Below are 26,477 nucleotides of genomic sequence, written 5' to 3' on the forward strand. Positions count from 1 at the left end.
TGCATGTTGCCCCAGAGTCCCCTGGGGAGAAACATCTCCCCACAGAAAATCTGGGTTCTGAACCATGGAGATTGCTTGAGTCCAGGAGTTCCTAGTGTGAACAGGGGTCTCGTTGGGCAGTAGTGAAGTCAGAAGAGCTGAGAATCCCTGCGAAGTAAGGACACAAGAAAAAGAGAAGACGATGCAGGACACAGCATCTGGGAGCAAAGAAGTCTGGAGAAGCTGGAGCCTAGAGTGCAAGTGAGGCAGTGGGAGGAGTCGCCAGTCTATCTGGCTGTCAGCAGATGCGGGGCTCCCGAAGCCGGGCCCAGGGCTTTGGTTCCTATCTTGTAGGCAGTGGGAGGTTATTGAACCTTTTCAAGCAGGGATGTAACATCATGTCATATCCAAAGAAAAGATCAGTTTAATGGTTGTAAAAGGATTTCATGGTTATTATAGAGAATTGGAAAAATAAAGGAAAAAATGAGAAAATAAAAATCCTAGGGCCCAGAGTTAAACGTTATTGTGTAACAATACAATAATGATAAACATTATCGATAAAATTATTGTATTCTTATTATCTCTCTCCCCCATCCCATCGTAGCTATTGTGTAATGGGCGCTGATTATGTGCCTGGCTCCATTACAAAGATTTGCTTTGTTTAATCCTCACAACACTGCTGTGCTGTAGGTCAAATGCTGATCCACGTTTTCAGATGAGGATATGTTCAAACCCTGGGCCGCATAGTTGGAAGCAGCAGCTTAGGGGTCTAGGCCCAGATAATCAGGCTCCAGCACCTGTATTCCGAATCCTTGGGCCACACTGCTGCTTGGGGATCACACAGCATAGAATCAATACACACGTGCATCAGTAGATGGCCAGTTTTGTTTAAGATAGAGTTTGGCATCCTAATATTCTGAACTGGGTTGTCAAAAGAGAATTTTGGTAATAGCAGGAAGGAGCTTGTGTTGGTGGGGAGTGGTTTACAGGGAGGAGGTAGGTGGGACAAGCGTTGTGGCCACAGCAATGGTCCAGAGAAGAGAGGTCTAAAGGAGAAATTCCAGTGGTCCAGAGGAGAGAGGGTAGATGAGTAAGTGTAGAGAATGAGAGTGTGGCTGCAGTGGCTGCAGTGGCTCATGCCTGTAATTCGCACTTAGGGAGGCTGAAGTGGGAGGATTGCTTGAGCCCAGGAGTTCGAGACCAGTCCGGAAAACATAGTGAGACCTCATCCCTCCAAAAAATTTAAAAATGATCTATTCATGATGCCTCCCACCTGTAGTCCCAGCTACTGGTGAGGCAGGTGGTGGGGTAGCTGAGGTTCCTGGGAGCTGAACCTGGGAGATTCAGGCTGCAGTGAGCCGTGACGGTGCCCCTGCATTCCAGCCTGGGTGACAGAGTGAGACTCTGTCTCTGAAAAACAAACAAACAAAAAGGAATGAGAGTGAGAGGGGATGGGGGCGTGGAAGTAGGAATGACCTTGATGAGTCTGTGTGTGAGCAAATGCATAGGCACCATGATGCATCTGCACATACACGTGTCTGTGTGTGTCCAGGAGGGATTGAGGGAAAGAAAAGAATCAGGAAAATCATTGGGATTCTGTACTGAGCACCTGAGCACTTAGAGGAGGGAGAAATGTTCAGGACAGGAGGAAGGTGATGACTTTACTTTGGGACCTTATAAGAGTGTGTGCTGTCTGTCAAGCAGGGGTGTGCACTGGGCAGGTAGACACACGCAGGCAGAAAAACAGAATGGAGTCAGCTGCACTGGTTTGTTCTAAAGTCAAGGAACATGAGGTTCCCTGGGAAGAGTGGTCAAAATAGAAAGAGGAGGCATCTGCGGAGGAAGCTTGGGGACACAGAGAGGACAAGGACGGCAGAGTTGGATGGTACTGTGGGATCTAGATCCGAGAGAGTAGCCAAGATCCCAGAAGCAGGGTGGATAGGAACAGGAAAGGGGGCTGAATTTGTGGTTCTCCTCCCCAAACTCCTGTTTCTGCCAGACTGATTTCTTACTTGCCTTTTAAAATCGTTTTTACCTGCAGTTCATCTCACTGTCCCAACCTGGCTTGCTGTGTGTGTATGTAAGGCCTGTTTATACCCGCACCTCCTCCAGGAAGCTTTCCCAACCCACTGGCCACTGGGCCTTGTACTTTGTTCAAGTTCCCTACCCCATTGTCATTTACCACGTTTCCCCCAAGATTCCAAACATCTGGAGGCAGAGCCTTTGCCTTCCTTGTAGCCCCACGGTGCCTCAGAACCAGGTGCTGATTAATTGGTTGCTTGTAACCCACAGCATAGAGTGTAATATTTTACTTGTATAGTTTGGATTTTTAAAAATATTCTTTCTCTAGACACCAGAAGCTCCTCTGCCCTTTTTAGCTCAGACACAGCTTTGTGAATGCTTCCCATGGCATATTCTTTCCTGTTGGGCTAGCATTTTGCTACTCTTCACAGGCAGCCCAAGAGTGAATTTTCACCTTCTGTTCAGTTTCCTTTTTTCATTTCCCCACTGGTCTCCATTGCAGTAAGCCTCCCACCCCTCTTATCCCCAAGTTATGACAACCCCCCATCCTAGAACCCCTGGTGCAGTCCGTCTGGCATGCCATATTTGCCTAGCTGTTTAACTCTTTGTAGGTATTCATTGATCTGATGGGGTTAGGTGGGCAGAGTCTGTTCCATGCCCCTTCTTTAGGCACAAAATCAGTGCCTAAAGTGACATTTCAACCAGCCTTCTAGACAACTCTAAGGGCAGGTATCAGATCTCGAGATGAGCTTCACCATTTCACCTTGGGTTCCTTCAAGACTCATAGGTTCCATTTAGAGCCAGAAGGAATCTTCACTCATATACACATGCATATGTGTACAATACATACGCATATGTATATTTATATGATGAGGACCAGTAATAATTATACTGACAATGGCACTGATGACAATGACTACCATGTTCTGAGCACTTACTACATGCCGGGCACTATGCAAAGTGCTCTCTAGATGTTGCTCTATTTAATCCCCTCTTCCCTGCCTGACACTTTTCCATGCCCTATGGAATCGGGCTTGATCTTAAATCACTGCAATGCTGGGTGGGTTTTTTTGGCTTTCTTTGTGGGGATGTGACAGACTCGACCCAGGAACTCTTTGTAATCAGTGCAGGAGCTTTGGAGGAAATCCACAGCAGTGGAAGTGAATGTCCTAATCCTGCCTCATCTCTATGTCTTATCTTCTCTCCTTAGAGCGAGTGACCACTGCCCTGGATGCAAAATGTCAACTTGGGGAAGCAATGACACTTGTCCCCTCCCAGAAATCGGTGCCTCTCGGGCATGTCCTGTGATAATATTCCACTAAATAAGCAATGGTTGATGAGATTCTAATTAATTAAAAAGAGAATACAAAAGTTTAGCAGGGAAAATTTCCTGAGAAAGAATAAACCAGCTTCCCAATTTTGATTTTTAGTTCTGCTTAGGGCTATTACCATTCAGTTGGAAAGTGGTAGGAAACCAACAGTGTTGATGTTGAAAAATACAAACTAGAGCACTAACTAATCTCTACTTCCCTAAGTCATTCAAAAAAACTGTTAAGGAAGTAAAAAAGGGAACTTCACTGAGAAATATGTTGGATTCAGTGACAGGCAGAGATTACATTTGGTGTTTGAGGTCAGTTAAGTAGCGTGAAACACTGAAAGACTGCAGAGGTTGCGATCCCAAGAGAAGTTAAAAATAAAACCTTTTAGAGCATGTTCCATTCTACATTTTGTAATGCTGTCCCATTTTGAAAAGGCGTAAGAATGCACTAAATGAACACACTAGAAGGAAATGTAATTTGAAAAGTACAACCTGCGGGGAGGGTGGGAGGGCGGAAGGTGTGAGAAGCCAGATGGCGGTGGGCAGAGGGGCGTGCGCTGGCGTGAGGGGAGGCAAGGGAAGTGGAAGCAGGAGGCAGGGAGGTTCTGTTTTGTGTTGAAGGATGGTGTGTTAGTGAGTTCAGGCTGCCTTAACAAAATAGCACAGACTGGGTGGCTTAAACAACAGAAATTTATTTCCCACGGTTCTGGAGGCTGGGATGTCCAAGATCAAGGAGCCGGAGAAGCAGATTCTGGCGGGGCTCTCTCTCTGGCTCGCCGACAGCCACCTTCTTGCTGTGTGCTCACACAGCCTCTTCTTTGTGTGAGAGCAGATAGAGACTGAGCTATCTGGTGTCTCTTCTTATAGGAACACTAATATTATTAGATCAGGGCCCTACCCTTACGAACTGGTAATTACTCTTAATTATGTCCCCAAAGTCCCTATCTCTAAATACAGCCACCATGGGGGTGGGGTTTCAACATATGAAATTCGGGGGTACACAAAAAGATGCGTTGTTCAACAGATGGTTGTAGGCTACAGGAAGGGGCCAATGGAGAGAGGAAAGACAAGATGTTAGAAGGGACAACAAGAAAGAAAGACAGGATTAGTAGAGCCATGGTGGAGACTTGGTGTCAGGAATAGAGGGAGTGGACATCTCAATAAGTCAGGAGGCAAAATTATCTGATAAGTGGGAATGAGTTTGGAATTTGGGAAGAGTAAAGAGATCTAGAACAGCCTCTGCGGGGAATGAAATAAGAAGTTAGCTGGGTACTGCCAGGCAATATCAAGGGGCCTGCTGGCCGGGTGCAGTGGCTCACGCCTGTAATCCCAGCACTTTGAGAGGCCAAGGCGGGCATATCACGAGGTCAGGAAATTAAGACCATCCTGGCTAACACGATGAAACCCTGTCTCTACTAAAAATACAAAAAATTAGCCGGGCTTGGTGGCGGGTGCCTGTAGTCCCAGCTACTCGGGAGGCTGAGGCAGGAGAATGGTGTGAACTCGGGAGGCGGAGCTTGCAGTGAGCTGAGATAGCACCACTGCACTCCAGCCTGGGTGACAGAGTGAGACTCTGTCTCAAAAAAAAAGGGGGGCCTGCTAAGGTGAGCTAACATGACTGCCACCCAGAGATCAGCTTACACATCACCTCTTTATGGAGGTCTCACCTGCTTTAATTTTTTTGCATAGCACTTAATCCTATCTGATTTGGTTCTCATCCCCGTTTCCCCTAGAAAGTATACTCTGTGAGACCTTGGATTTTTTGCCTTGTATTTCTAAGGCTTAAAGTAGTGCCTAACATAGAAAAAGCCATGTAAATACTGGATGAATGGATGGATGTTGTAATGGCAGCAGGAAGAATTATGTGACAATCCACCAGTGCCACTCAGGGCCTCAGGATCAAAAGTGAGGAAAAAGGAAGGTTATCAAGGACCGACCATTGGCAAGACAGAAAAGACAGAGAGGTCAAGGTGATGAAAGAGTTAAGGGTGGCAGTGAGAACGCTGTGGAAACAAGTGTCCACTGAACCCAGGCTGACTAAGGAGGGAGAGTTGACAAGGAAGACAAGCAGTGGGGGTGAGTAAAGAGGAAGCAGGGGGCAGGTACGGTGGCTCACACCTTCATCCTGGCATTTCAGGAGGCCAAGGCGGGCAGATCACCTGAGGTCTGAAGTTCGAGACCAGCCTGGCCAAATGGTGAAACCCTGTCTCTACTAAAAATACAAAAATTAGCTGGGTGTGGTGGTGGACATTTGTAATCCCAGCTACTGGGGAGGCTGAGGCAGGAGAATCACTTGAACCTGGGAGGTGGAGGTTGCCGTGAGCTGAGATTGCACCATTGCACTCCAGCCTGGCAACAGAGTGAGACTCTGTCTAAAAAAAAATAAATAAAAGAGAGAGAGAGAGAAAGAGGAAGCAGGGAAGGGACTGCAGACTGCACTGAGGTTGAAAAGCAGGCTTAGTGGGAACAGTTGGAGAATAATATACTCTGGTCAACAGAATGCCAGGAGTGGGAGATTGCTGAGCTGCAGAGATGCCAAGTGATGCAAACGGCCAACCTGTGTCCATGACAGTGGGTTGCCCACATGAAGCAGAAGTGAGGGGTACTGAAGTTTAGCCCATCAAGGCACTGCAAAATAGGGCAGCCTTCCCTAACGTGTATGTTCCAAGAATAGTAATTCTGAGAGTTAAATTGTACTGACAGAATAAAGGGCTCTGTGGTCAAATAACTTTAGAAAATCTAAGTTAGAAAATGGATTCCCCATATTGCAAGATTTCTATAAATCTTCAAAATACTTCAAAAGGCTTCAAAAGAGGGTATCATGTTTCCCAGGGTTATTTGACTGACTAATCCTTTTTTATTTTTTAGAGATAGGGTCTCACTATTGCCTGGAGTGAGACCCCATCTCAAAAAAATAAAGTGCAGAGGTGTGATCATAGCTCACAGCAGCCTCAAAGTTCTGGGCTCAAGTGATCGTCCTGCCTCAGCCTCCTGAGTAGCTAGGATTACAGGCACATAAATCCTTTTATGTTTCTCTTTGAGACAGGGTCTCGCTCTGTCACCTAGGCTGGAGTGCAGTGCTGCAATCATAACTCACTGCAGCCTCAACCTCTTGGGCTCAAGCAATCCTCCTCCCTCAGCCTCCAGAGTAGCTGGGATTACAAGCATGCACCACCATGCCTGGTTATTATTATTATTGTAGAGATGAGGTCTTAATATGGTGCCCAGACTGGTCTCAAACTCCTGACCTTAAGCCATCTTCCCACCTTGGCCTCCTAAAGTGCTAGGTTTACAGGCATGAGCTGCCATGCCCAGCTGTGTGAATCCTTTTTTATTTCCCTCCAGGAGCATCTCTAGGGTCGACTTTACCCCTAAAACAGAGGTTCTCAAAGTGCGGTCCCTTGGACAGCAGCATCAGCATCCATTGGGGACCTGCTAGAAATGCAAATTCTCAGGCCTCACCCTAGACCTATCTAATTGAAAACTCTGGGAATGGAGCCAGAAATCTGTGTTTTAACAAGCTCTGCAGACAATTCTGTTGTATACTAAAGTTTAAGAATGACTGAGCTAGAAAATACTTTGGGAAGGCTGATTCATATTCATATGTGGAAAAGACTATTTGGTAAGGGGTTGGATAAGTCTTTCATATTAATGCTGAAGTCATATAGTAAGACTGCAGAAGTTGAAATGGAGAAGAAAAATATGAGTCCAATAGTAATATGCAAATTAAGATTGCAATATTTAACACTAGCCTAATTAATACATCACGTCAATATATTAACAAAAATGATATTGGATTGACTATTCCTTTGGATTTTTCATGCTGTTACGTCCCTCTGTTAGCATGGATCAAGAGCTGACTCCTTCCCAATATACTTTGTCAAGTTGTTAGGGGGAGCAGGAGGGAGAAAGAAAGAGAAACGGATTTGAAATGTGTTTCCTTTCTTTTCTTTTTCTCCATCCTTTGACGGAGGCACCAAAAAAGTAATTATGAGGCCAAAAAGTAGACAACAGTAAAAAGCAAAGAGAGAAGATAGAGCGTATGTAAACTATATCATCAGCTCTTGAATAACCAAACTTATCAGAAGATATAATTTTCAGGTGTTAAAAATGTATCTGTCATGCTCCTTAGCAGAATAATTTGGAGACGTTCTTACCAGACATTTATAGTTTGCAGAAGAGCTGTCAAAAATAACTCAGCTATATGAACACTTCAACTGTACAATGAAAAAAAGTGTGACTCTAAAAGGAATCTGGGTGCATGTTTTCAAAAGTAAAATTTGAATCTCAGCCTAAAATCTAAAATGCATTTTGACTCAGAATTTTTTTAAGAGGGAAAAAGAAAGAAGACCCCTTGAACAATTATGCATAACTAAAATATTGAGCTTTTTAAATGATTTGAACTTCAGCTAGAAACATTCTGTTTCTAATGCATTTAGACATAAAGACATCAGAAGTGAAAGAATAGCATGTGCAAAGATTTGCATGAACACAAAGGTTTAATGGGAAGAAAAAAAAAAAAAGAAATGCCCCTGATTTCTTAAGGTGGAAGTGTGCAGAATTTCCTTTGTCTTTCACTCACTCAACCCTGGCTCACCTTGCAGCATGATACATGATTGGTCAGGTCTCTGTGACTCCACTGGTCTTGAACTCCTGTGGCTATTTCTACTAAGTGGGGATGAGCTAGACTGGAGCAGGTCTAGATAAAGATCTGTTTTTCCTATAGAAAACCACCTGCACTTCTTACAGAGCTAGTGTGACTTATACAACCTTTGAATGACTCACTTTTCAGATACTTTGGATCTTTGAAATATAATATTCTCAGCCACTAAAAAAGGCTGAATTCAGCTAGGTGCGGTGGCTCACGCCTGTAACCCCAGCACTTTGGGAGGCTGAGGCGGGTGGATCACAAGGTCAGGAGTTCAAGGCCAGCCTGGCCAAGATAGTGAAACCCCCCCATCTCTACTAAAAATACAAAGATTAGCTGGGTGCGGTGGCAGGTGCCTGTAATCCCAGCTACTCAGGAGGCTGGGGCAGGAGAATCACTTGAACCTTGAACCCAAGCAGCGGAGGCTGCGGTGAGCCGAGATCATGCCGCTACACTCCAGTCTGGGAAACAGAGTGAGACTCCATCTCAAAAAAAAAAAAAAAAAAAAAAAAAAGGCTGAATTCTGAAATTTTGGCCTCATTTTGAGAGTTGTCTCTTCTACCAAACTTCATTTGTGCAGACTGCATTAAGTAGGGTCCAAAGTCCTTAGACTCCAGATCCTAAAACCTGCCTTCCATCCCAGACTTGGAATGGCATTTCTGATAAGGGAGAGACCAATGTAGTTCATACTGCAGGTGAATTTCTTTGACCATTGTGAGTTCCTGGAACTCACGGACAAAGGAGCTGGCCCTCACAGGTGATGGCCATTTAACAAATCACCTAGATCTTTTTTTTTGTTTTGTTTTGTTTTGTTTTTGGAGACAGAGTCTCATTGCTCTGTTGCACAGGCTGGAGTGCAGTGGCATAATCTCGGCTCACTGCAACCTCTGCCTCCCAGGTTCAAGTGATTCTCCCGCCTCAGCCTCCCAAGTAGCTGGGATTACAGGCGTGCACCACCATGCCTGTATAATTTTTTTTTTGTATTTTCAGTAGAGACGGGGTTTCACCATGTTGGCCAGGCTGGTCTCAAACTCCTAACCTCAAGTGATCCACCCACCTCGGCCTCCCAAAGTGATGGGATTACAAGTGTGAGCCACTGCGCCCAAATCACCTAGATCTTCTTACCTCTTCATCAAATGATGATGGTGACTCTTAGCAGGAGAAAGCAGTGCTATAAATGGGAGTGGGACCAAACCAAATCTCTGCAGGCCATTCACCATTTCTGGAAATGGCTGTGAGGCTATAAATATCCAAGGGCTCCTGATGAAAATTTTAAAGAGCAAGACAATTTAAAAAATGTTTACATACCTTGTCATGTACAATGGGAGCATAAGCCCCATATACTCTCACTGCGGATTTCTCTTATCGTTAAGTCAGTTACAGAGGGACCCACCCTGTAGCATTTAAATAGATTGCAGTCCTCATTAATTTGTTTACCTGTATCCAAATGTAAATTGGAGCAGAAGTATTTACACCTCTTTGGAATTACTTTATTGTGTTTCCTACTGAGTGGGCACAGAGTAAATATTTTTTCCTCATTTGTTAAGATGAGGAAGGTAATCATTCCCACCTTTATAGTGAACGTGAAAATATGAGAGGAGTTAAAATATGTAACGTTCCTAGCATATGGAAGGTGCCTAATAATTATTAGTATTAGTAATTACTAATCAGTATTAGTAAGAGGCAGCTGCACCTAGAGACTAAGAGCAAGGACTGGAAACTTGAATGCACAGATCAACTCCTGGCTCAGCCACTCACCATATGTGAACCTGGGCAAGTTACTTTATCTCTCTGCACTTCCATCTCCTCATCTAAAACATGGGGATGCCAATAATATCACCCTCTTCGGTGATGGATGAGGATTACACAAGTAATATCTTGCAAAGCCCTTGAAAAAGAGTCTGGCATTTAGAAGCATTGTATTGGTGTTACATATTCAGTTCTTACAACAACCTTCTGAGGTGGTTTTCCTCACCCACATTGTATAGATAATGAAACCAAAGCTTTGGGGTCACACAATTAACAGTGGGTCTCTATTTCTAAGCAACCAGAAGAACCAAGTCATTTCACGACCCCACATGAGAGGACTTCACATGGGTCTTCAGCAGCATAGACACTGTTCCATTCCCTGGCAGCACGTGACTGCCTAAGACCGGGTTATTATCTTTACTAGTATTCCTGATCACTTGTGGCATCAAGCGCTCTCAACCCAGAGTATGGTAGACGCTGGAGGTTAACAGCATTTTCTTCTGTTGATTTGATTAAATAAACAGGAAAGCAGGCCTCTTATGATCCATATCTCTGGGAAACTGGCAGTAAGTGGATTGCACCAGATAACAAGGTCTGCTTTCTTTCTCCTCTCTGCCCCACAGCCCAGGAAGAAACAGACGGCTCGGAGGTGCTGATCCTTCCAGCTGTCCCCGTTGAGCCTCGGTTGTTTCGGTGAAGGAGCAAAGACAGCTTTTTTGTTTGTGTTTTTTTGTGTGTTTTTTGAGACGGAGTCTTGCTCTGTCGCCCAGGCTGGAGTACAGTGGCGCAATCTCAGCTCACTGCAACCTCCGCCTCCTGGGTTCAAGCGATTCTTCTGCCCCAGCCTCCCGAGTAGCTGGGACTACAGGCACGCACCACCACGCCCGGCTAATTTTTTTGTATTTTCGTAGAGATGGGGTTTCACCATGTTGGCCAGGATGGTCTCGATCTCCTCACCTCGTGATCCACCCGCCTCGGCCTCCCAAAGTGCTGGGGAAAGGCAGCTTTTTAAAGCTGGCTGGGCTTTCCTTTTCCAGGAGAGAGAGGCAATGGTGAGAAACTAACAGCAAGACCAGAGGCGATTCCAAGTTTACTTGCCAATGTGTGTCACTGCCATCTGCTGGATGGAATGGGTATCAGACCGGGTCCCGTGTTTCTTCTCAGTGTTAATACGCAAATTCAGTGACTCCCATTGTGGGGGTTCAGAACCTAGTGGTGCATTTGCATCATTTCATAGCATAAGTCTCTGCAGATTTTGGAAATCCCATGACAACTGTGCACAGGACGACCTCCACATGAGTAATCAAAAGGCAAAACAGGACCATCTTTGAGGCAACGTCCTACTTAGCATCAATGCTTCCCCAGATCAAATTTGATCTGTTCCCAAATGATTGATCTAATTGGTTAGAAAAAGCCCATAACCAGCAGGTGAGGGTATCTGGCAGAACTTGGGTCCTCTTGTCAATGGCAAAAAGTACTTACAGGGAAGTGAAATCAACATCTGGCTTTATTCTTGCGTCCCCTGAAATTATGTGTTCATGTATCCAACAGCTATGTATTGAGCACTTATCCTGTGTGCCAGGCACTGTATTAAGGAACTGAGAAAGCAAAGGTGAATAAACACAGTCCCTGCTCTTAACAATATATGGATATTTTCTGAGTGCTTATTTTGTGCTAGGCATATACATCCTGTTACATCTCATTTTATTCTCTGAACAACTCTAGGACTATTATTATCTCCTTTACAATGATCTCATATTATTATCTCATTTGTAGTTCAGAAAACTGAAGCTTAGAGAGATTCAGTAATTTAACCAAGAAAATACAGCACAGACAGAGATGGAGTGGGATTTGCATATGGGATAGTGGGAATGGATGGGTAGGATAGAGAAGGATCAGTACCACGGACCAATGTAGCTTTTTCTCCCCCTCACATAGAAAGTCTGGGTCTTTTGTTTTACACACATTTTCTGTTCCATTGGCTACAAATTTCCAGCAAAGTGAAAGTGCTACAAAAACAAGTAAGTGATGATAGCAGTAGATGCTTTGGAAAGATTTATCAGGAAGAATATCCCTTCCTCTAGCCAGCATTTGAAATCTATCTCGTTAACATTCTCTTCAGTTCATAACTCTTCTTCTTAATAGCAGCGTTGGTGTCGGCAGCAAGGGCTGAATTGTTGTCAGTTCCCATTGGATAGAAAACAAATCCCTATTTTGGTCAGCATGACAGAGTACTTGTGAGCAAACGATTTGCTCAGCAAGAGATAGAGACCAATTCACATGTTCTGATCACAACAATCTCTCACAACAATCTCACACTGTTTTTGTTTTTTTTCTTTCTCTCTTGGCATAACAGCAGGGTGCTGGTGTGGCAGGGAGATACAGAGGTGGGGGCGAAGAGAGAACAGGAGGAATGCAAGCCGGTGGCAGAACAAGCAAGCCCTTTGCCAAGTGCCCTTGAAAAGGGCTTAAATAGTATGTCCTGGACAGAAAGGACTATGGGTGTAGATGAGAAAGCAGAACGGCTAATGGGGGCTAATGGCAGGGTTTTGTAGTCAGCCAGCTGAGTTAGAATCCCTGCTCTGCCACTAGCCTAGTCTTTGACTTCAGGAAACGGATATAACCTTTCTAATCCTCCAGGCAAGAGGAGATACAGCTAGGGTTAGGGTAGGGGGAACACTGATGGAAAAGTCTGAGATCTATTTAGAAGGTAAAGTTGGCCGGGTGTGGTGGCTCACACCTGTAATCCCAGCACTTTGGGAGGCCGAGGTGGGCGGATCACTTGAGGTCAGGAGTTCGAGACCAGCTTGGCCAAAATGGTGAAACCCCACCTCTACTAAGAATAGAAAAATTAGCCGATCATAGTGGCGGGCACCTGTAGTCCCAGCTACTCAGGAGGCTGAGACAGGAGAATCGCTTGAGCCTAGGAGGGGGAGGTTGCAGTGAGCCGAGATCGAGCCACTGCACTCCAGCCTGGGTGACAGAGCAAAACTCGGTCTCAAAAAAAAAAAAAAAGAAAGAAAGAAGAAGAAGAAGAAGAAGAAGAAGGTAAAGTGTACAGAACCTAGTAAAGGGTTGGCCATAGGTGAACAAGAGAGAAGTGTCAAGTGGACACCGAGTTTTCAGGCATGTTACCTAGGGTGGGTGCAGAACAAGATGGGTGCAGAATACTACTTGCCTCACAGTCTTGTTTGGAGGGCTCAGGGAGATAGGTATTCCAGACGGCCTCTGCTACTTGTTCCCTAAATCTTAGCCATGGATGTTGCCAGTGCCTGGGGTTTCCGAGGCAGCTGAGATAAGGTGAGACTGATATGGACCGAGGGACTGAGACAGCAGGGGCCAGACTTGGGGTGGCTCCTCCAGAGAAAGTGCCCTTTGGGGTTGACTGATACTACTTATATGCACTTCAGTTGGACATACTCTTATTTTTCCTCTTAACAATCCTGTAAGGCAGGTTAGAGAGATGACATCGTTCCCATTTTTATAGAGAAAAAGGAATAGGCCAAAATGATGGTTGTTTTTCCAACTGGAATTTGCCCTCAGGGCCATCCACATGAGAACCACCATGAAAAGTAGCTTATGGAATTGCATTTGTACATCAAACCCCTATGGAGAGAGTGATATTCAAAGTGTTTTCAGTTGAGTGATTTGCATAATTGTGTCAGTTATTTGTATGTAAACGGACTTTTAAAAAGCGTCCAACCATTCATTTCATAATCATCTGACATGTTTATAATATTTTAATACAATTAATTTGCACTATAAGGCACAGGTTTGTTTCAGAAGGCTCAACATAGGCCTCCTTCAATGATGAATTCCAACTTAGTCAGACTTGGATAAATGGAACCACACGGTACACTTCATAAAGGAAAAGCATTTTGGATAACAGGATAAAAAGAGCCGGCTGATGAGTGCCTGATACACTGTAGGCACTCCAGACCCAATTGTTGAACAAATGGAGGGAGGGATTAAAGAATGACTAGATGCTTTGGTTTCCTTTGTGAATGCTGTTACACCGGATGTGAATGAGGCTTCTCACTGCTACTTAATCTGGCTATTAGAAATGACGTGAAAGATACAAAATCCACCCAGGCTTCAGAATTCCCACGTCTATTCAATTAACATGCCCGAAACTTAGGTGTCCACTTGACACTTCTCTCTTCTTGTTCACCGATGGCCAACCCTTTATTAGGTTCTGTAAACTTTCCCCTCTACATAGGTCTCAAACCCTTCCATCAGTATTTCCCCTACCCTAACCCCAGCTATATCTTCTCTTGCCTGGATGACTATAATAGCCTTCCAAGGGCTATGCTTCATCCATCTGGGTCCCTCTGACCACTTCCCAGAGTGCCAGCAGAGTTATTCTTTCCAAACACCAATCTGATTACTGCTGCCCCTCTCCCAATCCTCCCCATCACTTACTCTTGGGTGAAGACCAGGTGCCTGTCCCTGCAGTCTGCATCACTGCTTCCTCCGTCTCTTACTCCAGCCAGTTAAGCCCTGAGTTCCTCCCCCTTTGCTAAGCCTCTCCTGGCTTGGTAAAATACTGTTCCTTCTTTTTTCTCCCTGGAACTTAGTCTCTGTTCTGTCTCTCTTGCCCAGGCCCCTTCATCCTTTAGATCTCAGTGTGTGACACTTCTGACCCTGGTCCAGGCCATTTTGGCCCTCTTTAAGTTAATGCTACCAGAACCCCATATTCCTTTTCCTTCAAAGCACTCATCTCTGTCAGTTGTTCAATTATTCGATGAATGTCTGCCTCTCTGTCTGGACTATAAGCTCCACGAGATTGGAGGCTCTGAATGCTTTTTCTCACCATTGTGTCTCCAGCATTTAACACAGTAGTTCCTATACAGCAAGCACAAATATTTGTTCAATGAATGAATGAATGGACCTAATGAACACAGGCTTATTATGCTTAAAGGATAATCTGTTTTGTTTTCTTCAGTTATCTCAAACCAAACTCATCAACAAGCAAAACATTATTTACATCTAGCATGTTTTTATGAATGAAAAGCCAGAGCGAGTTGTGTCTCACTTCTGCATGAGTAAGCTATTAAAATAAGCATACATGCTTGCATCCAAAAATTTCATTTTTATTCCCAAGATAGTTCGTCCTAAAGATGGAGCAAATAAATGCTCTGTTTGCTTGGGAAATTATAAACTGCAGTCCAAAAGAAGGTTCAGAAATGCAGTTTAATAAACACTAAATAAAAACGTTGGTGAAGTAATGGTTCACAAACATCATTTGAATGACTCAAATGCAATGCAAATGGGAAAAGATCTTAGCTAAAAACATCACATCAGAAGTAGAAAACTATCACTCTGATTCAGAAACATTAAGACAAGAAAGCATTTGTGCAAGCAATTGTTATTGCTAAATGCAGAGCTAAATGGAGGTTTAAGAAAGTTCTCTGATAAAATACATCTGTCACTAATTACTCTTACATTTAAAAACCTAAATTGCTTTGGATAAATAATTTGATGCCAAAAGGTCCATAATGCATTATTCAACACAAATCGAATAATACGCTTTCATCATCATCTAGTTGAAGTCTTACTGAAGTTACTTTCCTAATACTTAAGTGGCATAATTTGTAGAATGATTACTGAAGGCTTCCCCCAAAATAAATATCTCACATCAGAGTAAGTTGAATGGTCGGTAAATCACATTACTTAAGTAAATATGAAACAAGCTATTACTGTGCACCCCTACTATGCAAGCCCTGGCAAAGAATTACAAACACAAAAATCTTACAGCTAGAAGAGAGACCTCTAGTGTGTGTTGGAGAACTTTATATATTGTGCTTCAGGCATAATTAATACAGCAAAATCACTGCAGTCGTTTTGCATACTGTGGTGGGAGATTTTTGACAAATATCTTTCACCCTCAATTCATTTCAAAATTTCTTCCCGGCTGTGTGACATTTTTGCCTAATTAGATACCTTCTTCTTAACATAAGCCTAACCCAATGAAGTTTTCTCCGTGATGCAAAGTTTTAAAGTTTCATGGTCACCTTTGCAACCTAATTAGTAAACATTTAACCTACTGTCATCATAACAACTGCTCACAATTCTTTCCATTCAGGCAGCAGCAGGACTCCCGAGTCAAACTGTTGCAGTCAGTGTTTTAGTTTCCTGAATATCAGCCCCTCGTAGTAAGCCAAATGCCACACAAATACAAACACGAGGAATAAATCGGCACACTGCCCATTATCCCGGAGACAAACGGATCCACTGCTATTTTAAATTCACCAAGTAGGCTATTAGTTGCCACAGATTCCCATATATGTAGGTGAATTCCTTGATGTAGAATCAGGTTTAATGAATCATTCTACAGCATCAGCCTAAGCCTTTTAAAATCCTTTATTTTCTCCTTTTCCACATTAAAAACACATTTGAGATATACACAGAAAATGTTTCTCTAAAAAACGCACACATACACACAAAACAGGAGGTCTCTTAAGGAGTCTACTGCTGAGAAGGTAAAAGCATTTTGCTCATTTTTAATTTGCTAAAACAATCCAAGCATGCTTGGTACCCAGAGGGTATTCTCAAATAAACTTGTATCTCTAGCTGCCAGCTTAGTTGATTGAAAACAGAAGGCAAACGTTTCTTAAAGAATATGTTAAACTGTTATGTCTCCCAGTACCACTCAGGATACACACACACACAGACACACACACGCACACATACCGCATAGTCAAGGATTTGCTTGAAAGCAGCCAGTTCTATTATCTAAAAGGTAATACATTTGTACCAAATTACTCCTGCCTACTGCGGTGCACCTTTCAGCGAAGAAGCCAGTGCCACTGGGATCCTGGACAGTTCTCGTGTGTCATTCTCCACGTACAAAGCCAACGGCCCCATTTGCGACTTTGCTAACTTAGTTGGCTTCCGCCCAGCCGAACCCCGAAGCACAGTCACTGAAAACGTTTTGATACCAGAAAATCATTTCCACGACAGTGCAAGTGTTCGAAAGCACAAAGGCAGACTGTCTACCCGCGACAGTTCGCAAGTTGCGGTGGCGGGGCGGCTGTGCGAAGCGCGCGTGCAGGTAAGGGATTCCTGCACCCAGGTCTGCTTTTCTCTTCCTGGATGTTTTGGGGCTCGACCTCACTTTTAACGCGAATTCACCATTACGCGCCCCCCACCCCGTTCTTTTTCCAGGAGGCGCGGACTGTTTTCCAGCCAGGTCCCTCTTGGGGGCAGGAGAGGAAGCACACTTCACATTTCAATAAAGAAGGGTGGCGGGAGTGGGTACGGGGGCGGCGGGAGTTGGGGGGGCGGAGGAGGAAAGAGGTCAGAAAGGAGCCAAACTGAATCCCTCCCGCCCACCTCTGCGCCCCGAGCGCTGGTTCAGACGGCGGAGGCCAGAGGCGGCCGGGAAACTGTCCCTTTAAGGGAACCTAGGCCGCCAGGAGGGGAGGGAAGGATGCGGGCTCCTGACTTGGCGCTGACGGCAGCGCGGGGAAGAGGCGAGCGCAGCAAAGCCACAGCCATTACCTGCAGCGCTCGCATCTTTCCCCCGTCCCAGCGCCGCCCCCGCCCCCTCCCCGCCTCCCAAGGAGACTTCTAATCCGGAGCATGTGCTGTGCCCTTTATCCGGGGAGGAGGTGGGGAGGAAGAGGAATAAGAGCTTTTTAAAAATAAATGAAACGTTTGCATCCAAAAGGGGGAGGAGGGCTGGAGATGGGAGGGAGTGGGAGGGGGCTTTAAAGGCGCCCGGGTGGGCGGAGGCGGCGAATCTGGACCAGCCCGGCCGGCGACGAAGAGCGCCGGGCACCGGCCGCGGCCCACAAAGGGGAGCGGCGTGGTCCGGCCCGGGCAAAAGGGGGAAGGAAAAACCGCCCCGGGCCCCAGTCCGCTCGGCCGCCACAATGGCGTCTTTCACGGGGCGTCCGGGGGCGCCGCCGAGGCTGTCTGCGAGAAGGGGGCGGCGGGGCCCCTACCCCCGGCAGGAGCGCAGCCCCGGGCGCCGCCGCCCCCTGCGCGCCCCGCAGGGATGTGCGCTTGGCTCTGGGCGCCCCCGCGGCGCTGGGCGCTCTCGGCGGGGCCGGTTTGCGGGCGCGGAGCTCTGCGCCGGGGAAGAAAGGGACGCGCGGGGCTCGGGGGAGGAGGGAGGGGCTCGGGGAGGGCGGGGGAGAGCCGCGGCGGAGCGGCCGCGGGGAGGCTGGCGCGCGGAGCGGCGGGCGGGCGGCTCTGGCACGGGCTCCCAGAGCCGCGGCGGCTCCTCTCCGAGATCCGGAACCCGGCCCAGAGATCCGGAAACCCGGCCCCGGCGCGCCAGCTCCCGGCCCCCGGCCGCGGCCCCTGCTGGCCGCACCCGCTCCTCCTGCCCGCTCTGCTCCGCCCTGCTCGCGCCAGCTCCCACTGGAGGAAGAAAGCCGAGAACCGGGAGCGGCAGCCCCGGAGGAGGCGGCGGCCCCTGCCCCGCCGCGGGTCCAAGCGGATTCCTAGTCGCCCGCCGCGGCGGGCGGCGTGTGTGCGAGTGTGCCGCGCTCTCGCCCCATGCCTGGCACATGCGTAAAAGCGAGTTGCGCCCAAAGTCCCAGCCATACCCTCCTTAGCAAATAATAACAAACCCAAACCGTCAGATCTTACCTGAAACATTGAAGCACAAAGTCTCTCTCCAAGTCCCCTTTTCCTTTTCCTCTCCCCCCTTTTCCGATTTCTCTCCCAGCGATCTGCTCGGCTCGCCACACCAGAGAGAAATGCAATAGCTTGGCTAAGGTAGACAGAACAAAATACAGAGAAGAGTTGCTCCAGGGCTTTGAAACCCCTCAAGGCAAGGATCAGGATACAATTAGCTCATGCCTCTACCTCTAGTCTAAATCAATCTCCAAAATAAAACTTAAATCAAATTAACCGATCACAGGGCAAACAATTGATCTCCTTCAAAAATAAAGCTCTACATATACGTATAGAGAAATATACACATAGGAAATTTTTTTCCAGATTTTTTTTTGGTGGAAAAACAGTCTCATTCCAGCCTCCAACTTGCTTTTTACCCTCCTCTTGCACAGAAAAGCTGATTTTAATCGTTGTGATTAGTTTTGATGTAACGTTTCCGCGGGCGATTTCTGCAAATGGATGGAGTGTTTCTTTGCCAAAAGAGGGAAAAGCAGCAGATGATGATAATTATAAGGATTGTTGGTTGTTTCTTTTTATTTGTGTCTAGGGCTCTCTCTTCACTTTCTCAAGTTGACCTGACATTGCTGTTACACTAAGGTCGCACAACTTGTTGAGGATCATCGCCCTGTCTGATAAAAGGATAGGTGATAATTTGGCAATAGAGCAGCACATTTTTGGTTCCTTTGGCGACATAACGTCCCAAATGACGTGGATAAAAATAAGCACATGCAGTCTGCTTTGCCCCAATCAAGTCTGAATCAGCGCCTGAGGGTGATATACAAACTCATTTCATATGTTCAACCATGCAGAATTGTAGAAAGATTGAAGGAGTGACACCGCATTTTTTTTAATGGCAAAATTAAAAGAAAACAAAACCCACATTAGGTGTAGCCAAGGACCTACCATTCAGTTTTATTTGATCAACCTTCTGAACACACCTCACCTCCTCCCTTCTCTTTGCTATTCTCCACCTGGTATCTTTTATAGGGGGGGTTGTATAATTCCATTATTTGACGGAAGTGCTCAACAGAGCTAGACAGGCTAACATAAATACATTTCCCCAGATTGTTACTCTGGTTCTGACCTCCCCCACTCCTCATCAGTTCTTCCTCTCTAGGTCTTTGTTCAAGGAGATTGTGCCTGGGCCAGTGGTTATCTTAGTTCTTTTTAGTTAGGGTGGGATATTTGGTTATAAACTCAAGGATCACCTCCCATTACTGTTATATCCTTGTAGGATACTTTTTGAAATGGTATGTTTTTGAGCACTTCACAGTTCATTAATTCAAAGACTTTGCTGACATTTCTTATGGAAAAGATCAGGTTATATGGCCAAGGATACTAAAGAAAGAAAGTAACCCTAAATAGAACCAGACATGTCCTGCAAATACCTGCAACTGGCAGCATTTCACAGGAAGTATTTTTTAACCATCATTTTTCCTTTAAGGTAAGCAACTGCTGCAATGCCAACAGAAAAGGGAAGGACCGAGCTTTTAAAAAGTAAATAGAGTCAATCAGATTAGTGCTATAATACATGAAAGATTAACATCATAACGAGAGCCAGGGGTGTTGGCAGATTTTTTTTAATGTAACAGGTTTATATTACATGAGAATCTTTGCACATTCTTTTTCTCTCTATCCCCACACACAAGGTTGATACATTCTCTGATCTACAATAAAAAATTTTAAATGTCCACAAGCCCTGAATTCAATGGAATAAAAACTTTGTTCTTGCCCCTAAATGGCACTAAATGTTAATACAGGAGAGTGTGAGAAGAAAAGAGACTATGGAAGAAATATCCCCAATCACTGATATGATGACTGAACACATTAAAGGTGTGGCCTAAAGTGACTTTTAATTAAAAACAAACAAACAAAAACAATCAAGTGTCACATAGAGAACCATGCATCATTGTCCTAGAATTTTAGAACTGGAAAGATCCTTTGCAGGCATCTAGTCCTTTGGCATCATTTTATAGATGAGGGAAACAGGCAGCTTGCCCAGTGTCAGGAGCCAGCCATTGACAGGGGATCGGCCACAAGAGGCAGGACAAGAAGAAAGGTGAGTGACGTTCCTCTGCGAGCCCTGACCCTGCAAAGTTGAGCATAGCATTCTAAATTTTGTTGACATGGCTTGAACCGTACTTTTGAAATTCCCTTTTTGAGATTGTCCTCAAATCCTGTAGCACAATCTTCTAAATATCTTTGATGGCAACAAAGTTTTGATCTTTGATCATTTAACTTTGGAAACAACAACACAAAAAATTATTGCCAGGTCTAGACATTAAGTAGATGAGAAAGATGGCTTATGCTACTTAGAGTCAAAAAAAGAAAATAGGACTAAAAACAGGACAGTTTTCTTATTAGTTCCTAAGAGGAATAAAGACAGTTCTCAAAATATTTTAAGCAATGAAATTATTACTGGAAAAAGGGCTTTCCTTTTTAAGATAACTGCTCTGAAGAGAATAATATTCATTTGAGTGAATTAAGTTCTGAAATGTACATTTATAAGACATTTTAATATTCCAGAATGATGTCACTTTTACAAAAAGACGATCTTTTAAAACATTAGGCCATTGAGATTTTAAAGTGATTCAACCTGTTTGGTTGATCTTGAACTTGTAGTAATTCCAGTGGCAAATAGACTGAAGGTAAATTTTCATTCTATTGTGGTGGGGATCTTTATTTTCTTGCATTTCAAAGGGATCTCAAAGTTGAGGCTGTATAAAATATTTTGAAAATTTATTTTGTTCCATGCAATAGAAAGAAATCAGTAAACTTCATGACCTTTAAATCAAGAGTAATGAAAATTTATTTTAAATTTTAAAATAGGCTGTCAGTGAAATAGCATGTGAAAAGTCAGGTTCATATCTTGCCAAGTACGAGATACAAACTTAACAGACTTCAGTCAGCCTCTGCAATCATAAAATGACCTGAAAGTACTTTTGTACTTTTTATCTAATTAATAATCTGCATTTTTGGGTGTCTGTAGCACCTTTTTTGCCCATCTTTAAGAAATTGGGAAAAAGAGTATATTAAAAATCCATCTAACCTCCTTTTTTTTTTCCTGTAAATAACTGGTATGAGACCAGCAGCCTAACAACCATTAGCCACACGGAAGACAATGGCAATAAAATTGTCAGCAAGAAAACAATCAAGAAGAAAACTGGTTTCTTTCTGTTTTCATCTTCCAGGATCTCACTGTCAAAATAAGTTCTACCACTTTTTAAAGGCAGAAAAAACCAAGATAGGATATTTTGAATTGAAACTAGCAGCTCAGCTGAAAAAGGTTTGCATTACGACGGTTGTGGAAGAGAAAACGAGATGTTCTTGGAGGGGAGCAGCAGCCTCCCTTCTAATGTCAGCATGGGAAAGCACATTTGGTTGCATCACAGTCACTGAACCCTCAGAGTGCAAGTTGCCACAGAACAGCACGGTTTTGTCCAGGGTAGCCCTGCGGTACATTCTTGGCGGTGATTTGACAAGATCTGGACATTAGCTGCTGAGATGAAATGTGAAATTGCAGAACCCTCCACTGAAGCAGTCAGACACTCAGATCAAACTTTAAAATCCCATTGCACTTTCCATTAGGAAGAAGAGAGAGGCCTCAGTGCTTGGGCTCAACCTGGGTGTGCATAGATACCACTAGCTGTGGTGAGGCTGCCACAGTTTCCCCTACCTGGTCACTAAACAACAGCATTTCCATCATTGCTCCAGCAGAATCCACCTGTGACTACCATGAGAGGCCCTGCTGCATGGGAAGGCTAATTATATTGTTTTATTTTATCCCTGGGTCAGTTTTTTTGTGGGAAAATCACCTGTTTTTTATCAGCCAACCTGAAACCCCCTATAATGCTGCAGAATGTGCACATTTTCCTGGAGTTGAATAGAAGTATTAATGAGCTCTAACAAAATGGGTTTGTGATTCCTGGAGTTTGGCCCCAGCCACCACCTGTTTATAATTAGCCTCTGGAAAACCTATTAGTTTCCTGTATCACTGTCAATATTGAGTTTGTAATACCTCATCTTCTGAGAAAGTAAATCTTCTAATAGTTGCAGATACGCCAATGGGCATATTTCTGAAACAGAAATACATACCAAGTCCTTGTATTGAGACCCTTAAATCAATGTGGTCTCTCTTTTTTTTTTTTTTGGAGGTGGAGTCTTGCTCTATTGGCCAGGCTGGAGTACAGTGGCACTATCTTGGCTCACTGAAACCTCTGCCTCCCACGTTCAAGTGATTCTCCTGCCTCAGCCTCCCCAGTAGCTGGGATTACAGGCATGCGCCACCATGCCCGGCTAATTTTTGTATTATTATTATTATTATTATTATTATTTTTAGTAGAGATGGGGTTTCACCATGTTGGCCAGGCTGGTCTTGAACTCCTGACCTCAGGTGATCCACCCGCCTCAGCCTCCCAAAGTGCTGAGATTACACGCGTGAGCCACCGTGCCTGGCCCATGGCCCAATGTGGTCTTTTATCAAAGTTTCTTCTCTGGTTGTCTAATATGAACACTAGTTATAATCTCACACTGTAAAACAATACAGATGAAGAAATAAATATGAAGAAATATGAAGAATATGAAGAAATAAAACCCGACTATGATTGGATACCCTGACAGCTGTTTTTGATAGTCTTATTCAGTTGAGAAATCTGTTTGTCCACAAGGAGGTAGATGTGTGGAGAAAGTTGTGAAGCATCTGTATTCATTACTGGCATTTGAAATTCTTTGCTGGATACTTACCTTCTATATTTTAAATAAATAATTGCAAGTAGATTTTATGACTCTAGTTGAGTTACAATAGTAATTCTGCCACCTTAACTTGTGGTGTTACCTGATCCTTAGTTTTTTTAGCCATAAAATATGAATGAAAATATCTATTTTGAAGGGTTATTTTGAGGTTAAATGGGATAATATATGGAAAGTGTCTAGAACTGAGCCTAGCACACAGTCAGTTCTCAATAAATGATAGCAACTATTATCATTTTGGTTTATAGTAGCTGAATAAGTCACATGGTCTCTAGTGTTTAAGTTAACAGCATAGGAGAAGGATATCTTTGCAATAGGAGTACTAATTTATCAACATCTCTGTGGCTAATCTTTTTAAAAGATAATAACTAAGTCTTGTTTTATTATTTCATCTAGAAATTACATGGACATCTCACTTTGTCACATGTAAGATAATGGGGTGAAATGAGATTTTCTCCAAGGTAAATCCTAGCTATGAAAAATCATGTTTGTGATGCTGCTTACTGGTGAACACACTTTCTTTTTGTTCCATTGAGGATCCTTGATTTTGACAAGACTGTCTCACACATATAAAACAATTAATTAAGCATTATGTATAATTGCTCGTGTAAGAAGTGGTACTTGACTAGAATTCTGCCATGAACCTCTTTCTTCATAATTATTTGCTTTTTGCCTTTCAGGAGTTACAAAATCAGTATAAGCAAGCACTTCACAAACAAAATTTAAAAAAAAGAAAATGCAGTTTTCAAAATAGGAAGAAATAAACTTCAGGGCTGATTGAAATCTCTAAGAAATAGTTCAATCAATCAATCATATCATACCATCCTATTTTCTACATTCTCCAGTTTATGTATTAAATATATTCTTTGCTAAGCTTCAGACCTTATCATTTTCAGATTATTCCATGTAATCTGTTAGGCTATCCATTTTAAAGCTAGTGGCTTTTTAAAGAAATGCAGTGGCTGTTTTAAAGAAACATTTTTAATAAGATATACATTTCCTTAGATATTTTGTACTAGTTCATATTCCAGTGCCTCCTAGTAAACTCTCTGGCGCTGAAAGTTACTTCTGTTTGCAGTGTAATGTGTCACATGCACAGCCCATCCGGTACAGAACCACTTAGCTTCGCTTCACTGTTCTACTGTCTGAACCAAGGCCATTCATGAGAAACCCCATAATACAATTGCGGCACCTCCGGGGCACCATATACATTTATGTAAGTTATCTCTATTTGCATCCTTTGGGTGTCAGAACCTCTCAGCTTTGCTAACCATAAAAAGTCCGCCTTAAGCATATTACTAACTTTAACACTCTAATGATATGGATGTCATATTTCAATTTTTAAGAAACCTTTCCCTGCTCCACCCCTGAAAAAATCCAATAAAACTTATCCAGTGGAATCATGCTATGGTTAAACATATAAAATGTATTTAAAAGAAAAAGAATTGTGAATATGCTATAGCCAACCTCCCCCCACCAAAAAAAACCCACAAAAAACAAAAACTACACACACACACACACACACGTGTGCACACACACACACCCCCCAAAGGTCAAGAACAACAAAAATATCTTGTCAATAAGTAATAATTAAACAAGAAACAAGGCCAGGTGCAGTGGCCCATGCCTGTAATCCCAGCAATTTGGGAGCCAAGGCAGGTGGATCACCTGAGGTCAGGAGTTCGAGACCAGCCTGGCCAACATGGTGAACCCGTCTCTACTAAAAATATGAAAAATAGCTGGGCATGGTGGCAGATGCCTGTAATCCCAGCTACTTGGGAGAGTGAGGCAGGAAAATCACTTGAACGTGGGAGGCAGAGATTGCAGTGAGCCAAGATCACCCCACTGCATGGCAGCCAGGAGAGAACAAGACTCTCGCTCAAAAAACAAACAAAAAACAAAAACACAAAGAAAAAAGAAAAAGAAACAAAGTATTAACTCTAACTCTGGCAAGAGCCGCTGTAAACAAATTGCTGCTGATAGCAAGAATCTTTGCACTTTCTTTAAAGTTATCAGGAGAGAAAGCAGTTTCTAGGGTCTTAATGAGTATTAGCCTGATCAGTTAAAATGTGCACTGGGAGATGGGGAGCAAATCAACAGGACTATTCGGTATGGACGTTTAAATGATTTCAACATTATTTTTACTAATAACATTAATAATAGTAGTGATAAGAAACAATGATGACTGATGGTACAAAACTTCCATTGTGTAAAGACCATCTGGTTATGAGAGTCAGACATGAAAATCTGAAATTAAATCCTCAATCTGTCCCTCTAAGGTTGCTTTGTACATAATGAATATCTTAATTTTTAAAAAAGGAAAAAGAAATCGATTGTACCAAACGTACAGCAGCTCCTGCTGAGAAAACAAAGTTGGTGTGTCTATTTCTTTTCTAATTGTAGATATCCCTAAACAAAACAAAGCCTCTGTGAAAGAGCTTGCAGATAATGGTAGTAACTCATCAGCCTTTTATCTAGTTTCTTTGTGTCTGAAGATTTTCATAGATAAAGCATTATTATACTCCTATTATTCCTTATTTACCCAAGGCAAGGGCAAGCATTACTGCAGGTTTTCTTCCTATAGTAAAGCCTACTTAAAGATGTCTTTTGAGGGGAGAAGAAGCTAAACCTTTGGTCTTCTACAACAAATACATAGTTTAAAACTTATCTTTATGTAGTAAAGACAGATATCAAAGAGAAAGCATCTAACTCAGAACCCAGAAGATGGCCAGTATTCATACATATTTGTTATTTTAGTTTTATTGATCATACCCAGGGTTTAACTCTTTCTAACTTTTGGATTTTCTGGCAATATCAAAATAGAGTGGAGATAGAAGATATCGTGTGATTCCATTTATGTAGGGTACTTAGGATAGTCAAATTCATAAAGATAGAAGGTAGAATAGTATTTACCTGGGGTTGGGGAGAGGAAAGAATGGGGAGCTGTTGTTTAAGGGGTACAGAGTTTCAATTTGGGAAGATGAAAAAGATCTGTACGTGGATGGTGGTGATGGTTGGACAACAACGTGATTGTTGTACTTAATGCCAGTGAACTGTACACTTAAAAATCATTAAAATGGAAAATTTTATATATTTTTTGCCACAATTAAAAATGAGTAAGATATACAAATATTAAACTGTAAGAAACAGGTGAGAGGAAAAAAGTACAATACGGTAAAAAACAAAGCAAGGCATCTAGTTCTCTGATTCTCTCCTTAATTAGTGTTACATCTGAGTTACACCTGGTCACGATGGCCCATAAAGAAGTGGGGCAGAAACCCCAGGACCTTGTGTTGACCACATGGTCAATGTGTTGATCACATTGAAGACCCAGCGTGAGTGGGAGCTGGGTCTGATCACCATTCTTTGTCCGGCACAGCT

General features: G+C 43.5%; 1 protein-coding gene and 1 long non-coding RNA gene across 3 annotated transcripts in view; one reads left to right on the forward strand and one right to left on the reverse strand.

Annotated features, from left to right (window-relative positions):
- Positions 1-18,492, reverse strand: part of KCTD1 (potassium channel tetramerization domain containing 1) — a 203,160-nt gene extending 184,668 nt beyond the window's left edge. Inside the window, exon 1 of the mRNA XM_009433824.5 lies at positions 18,318-18,492. Coding sequence (XP_009432099.1) covers positions 18,318-18,326 — 9 coding nt within the window. The 5' untranslated portion in view covers positions 18,327-18,492. The remainder of the gene's footprint in view (positions 1-18,317) is intronic.
- Positions 16,366-26,477, forward strand: part of LOC107969462 (uncharacterized) — a 34,301-nt gene continuing 24,189 nt past the window's right edge. For both annotated transcript variants that reach the window (XR_008540726.2, XR_001711288.3), the window contains exon 1: positions 16,366-16,770. This is a non-coding gene — a long non-coding RNA (uncharacterized LOC107969462). The remainder of the gene's footprint in view (positions 16,771-26,477) is intronic.

Source organism: Pan troglodytes, chromosome 17 (assembly GCF_028858775.2).
Source record: "Pan troglodytes isolate AG18354 chromosome 17, NHGRI_mPanTro3-v2.0_pri, whole genome shotgun sequence".
Lineage (NCBI taxonomy): Eukaryota > Metazoa > Chordata > Mammalia > Primates > Hominidae > Pan > Pan troglodytes.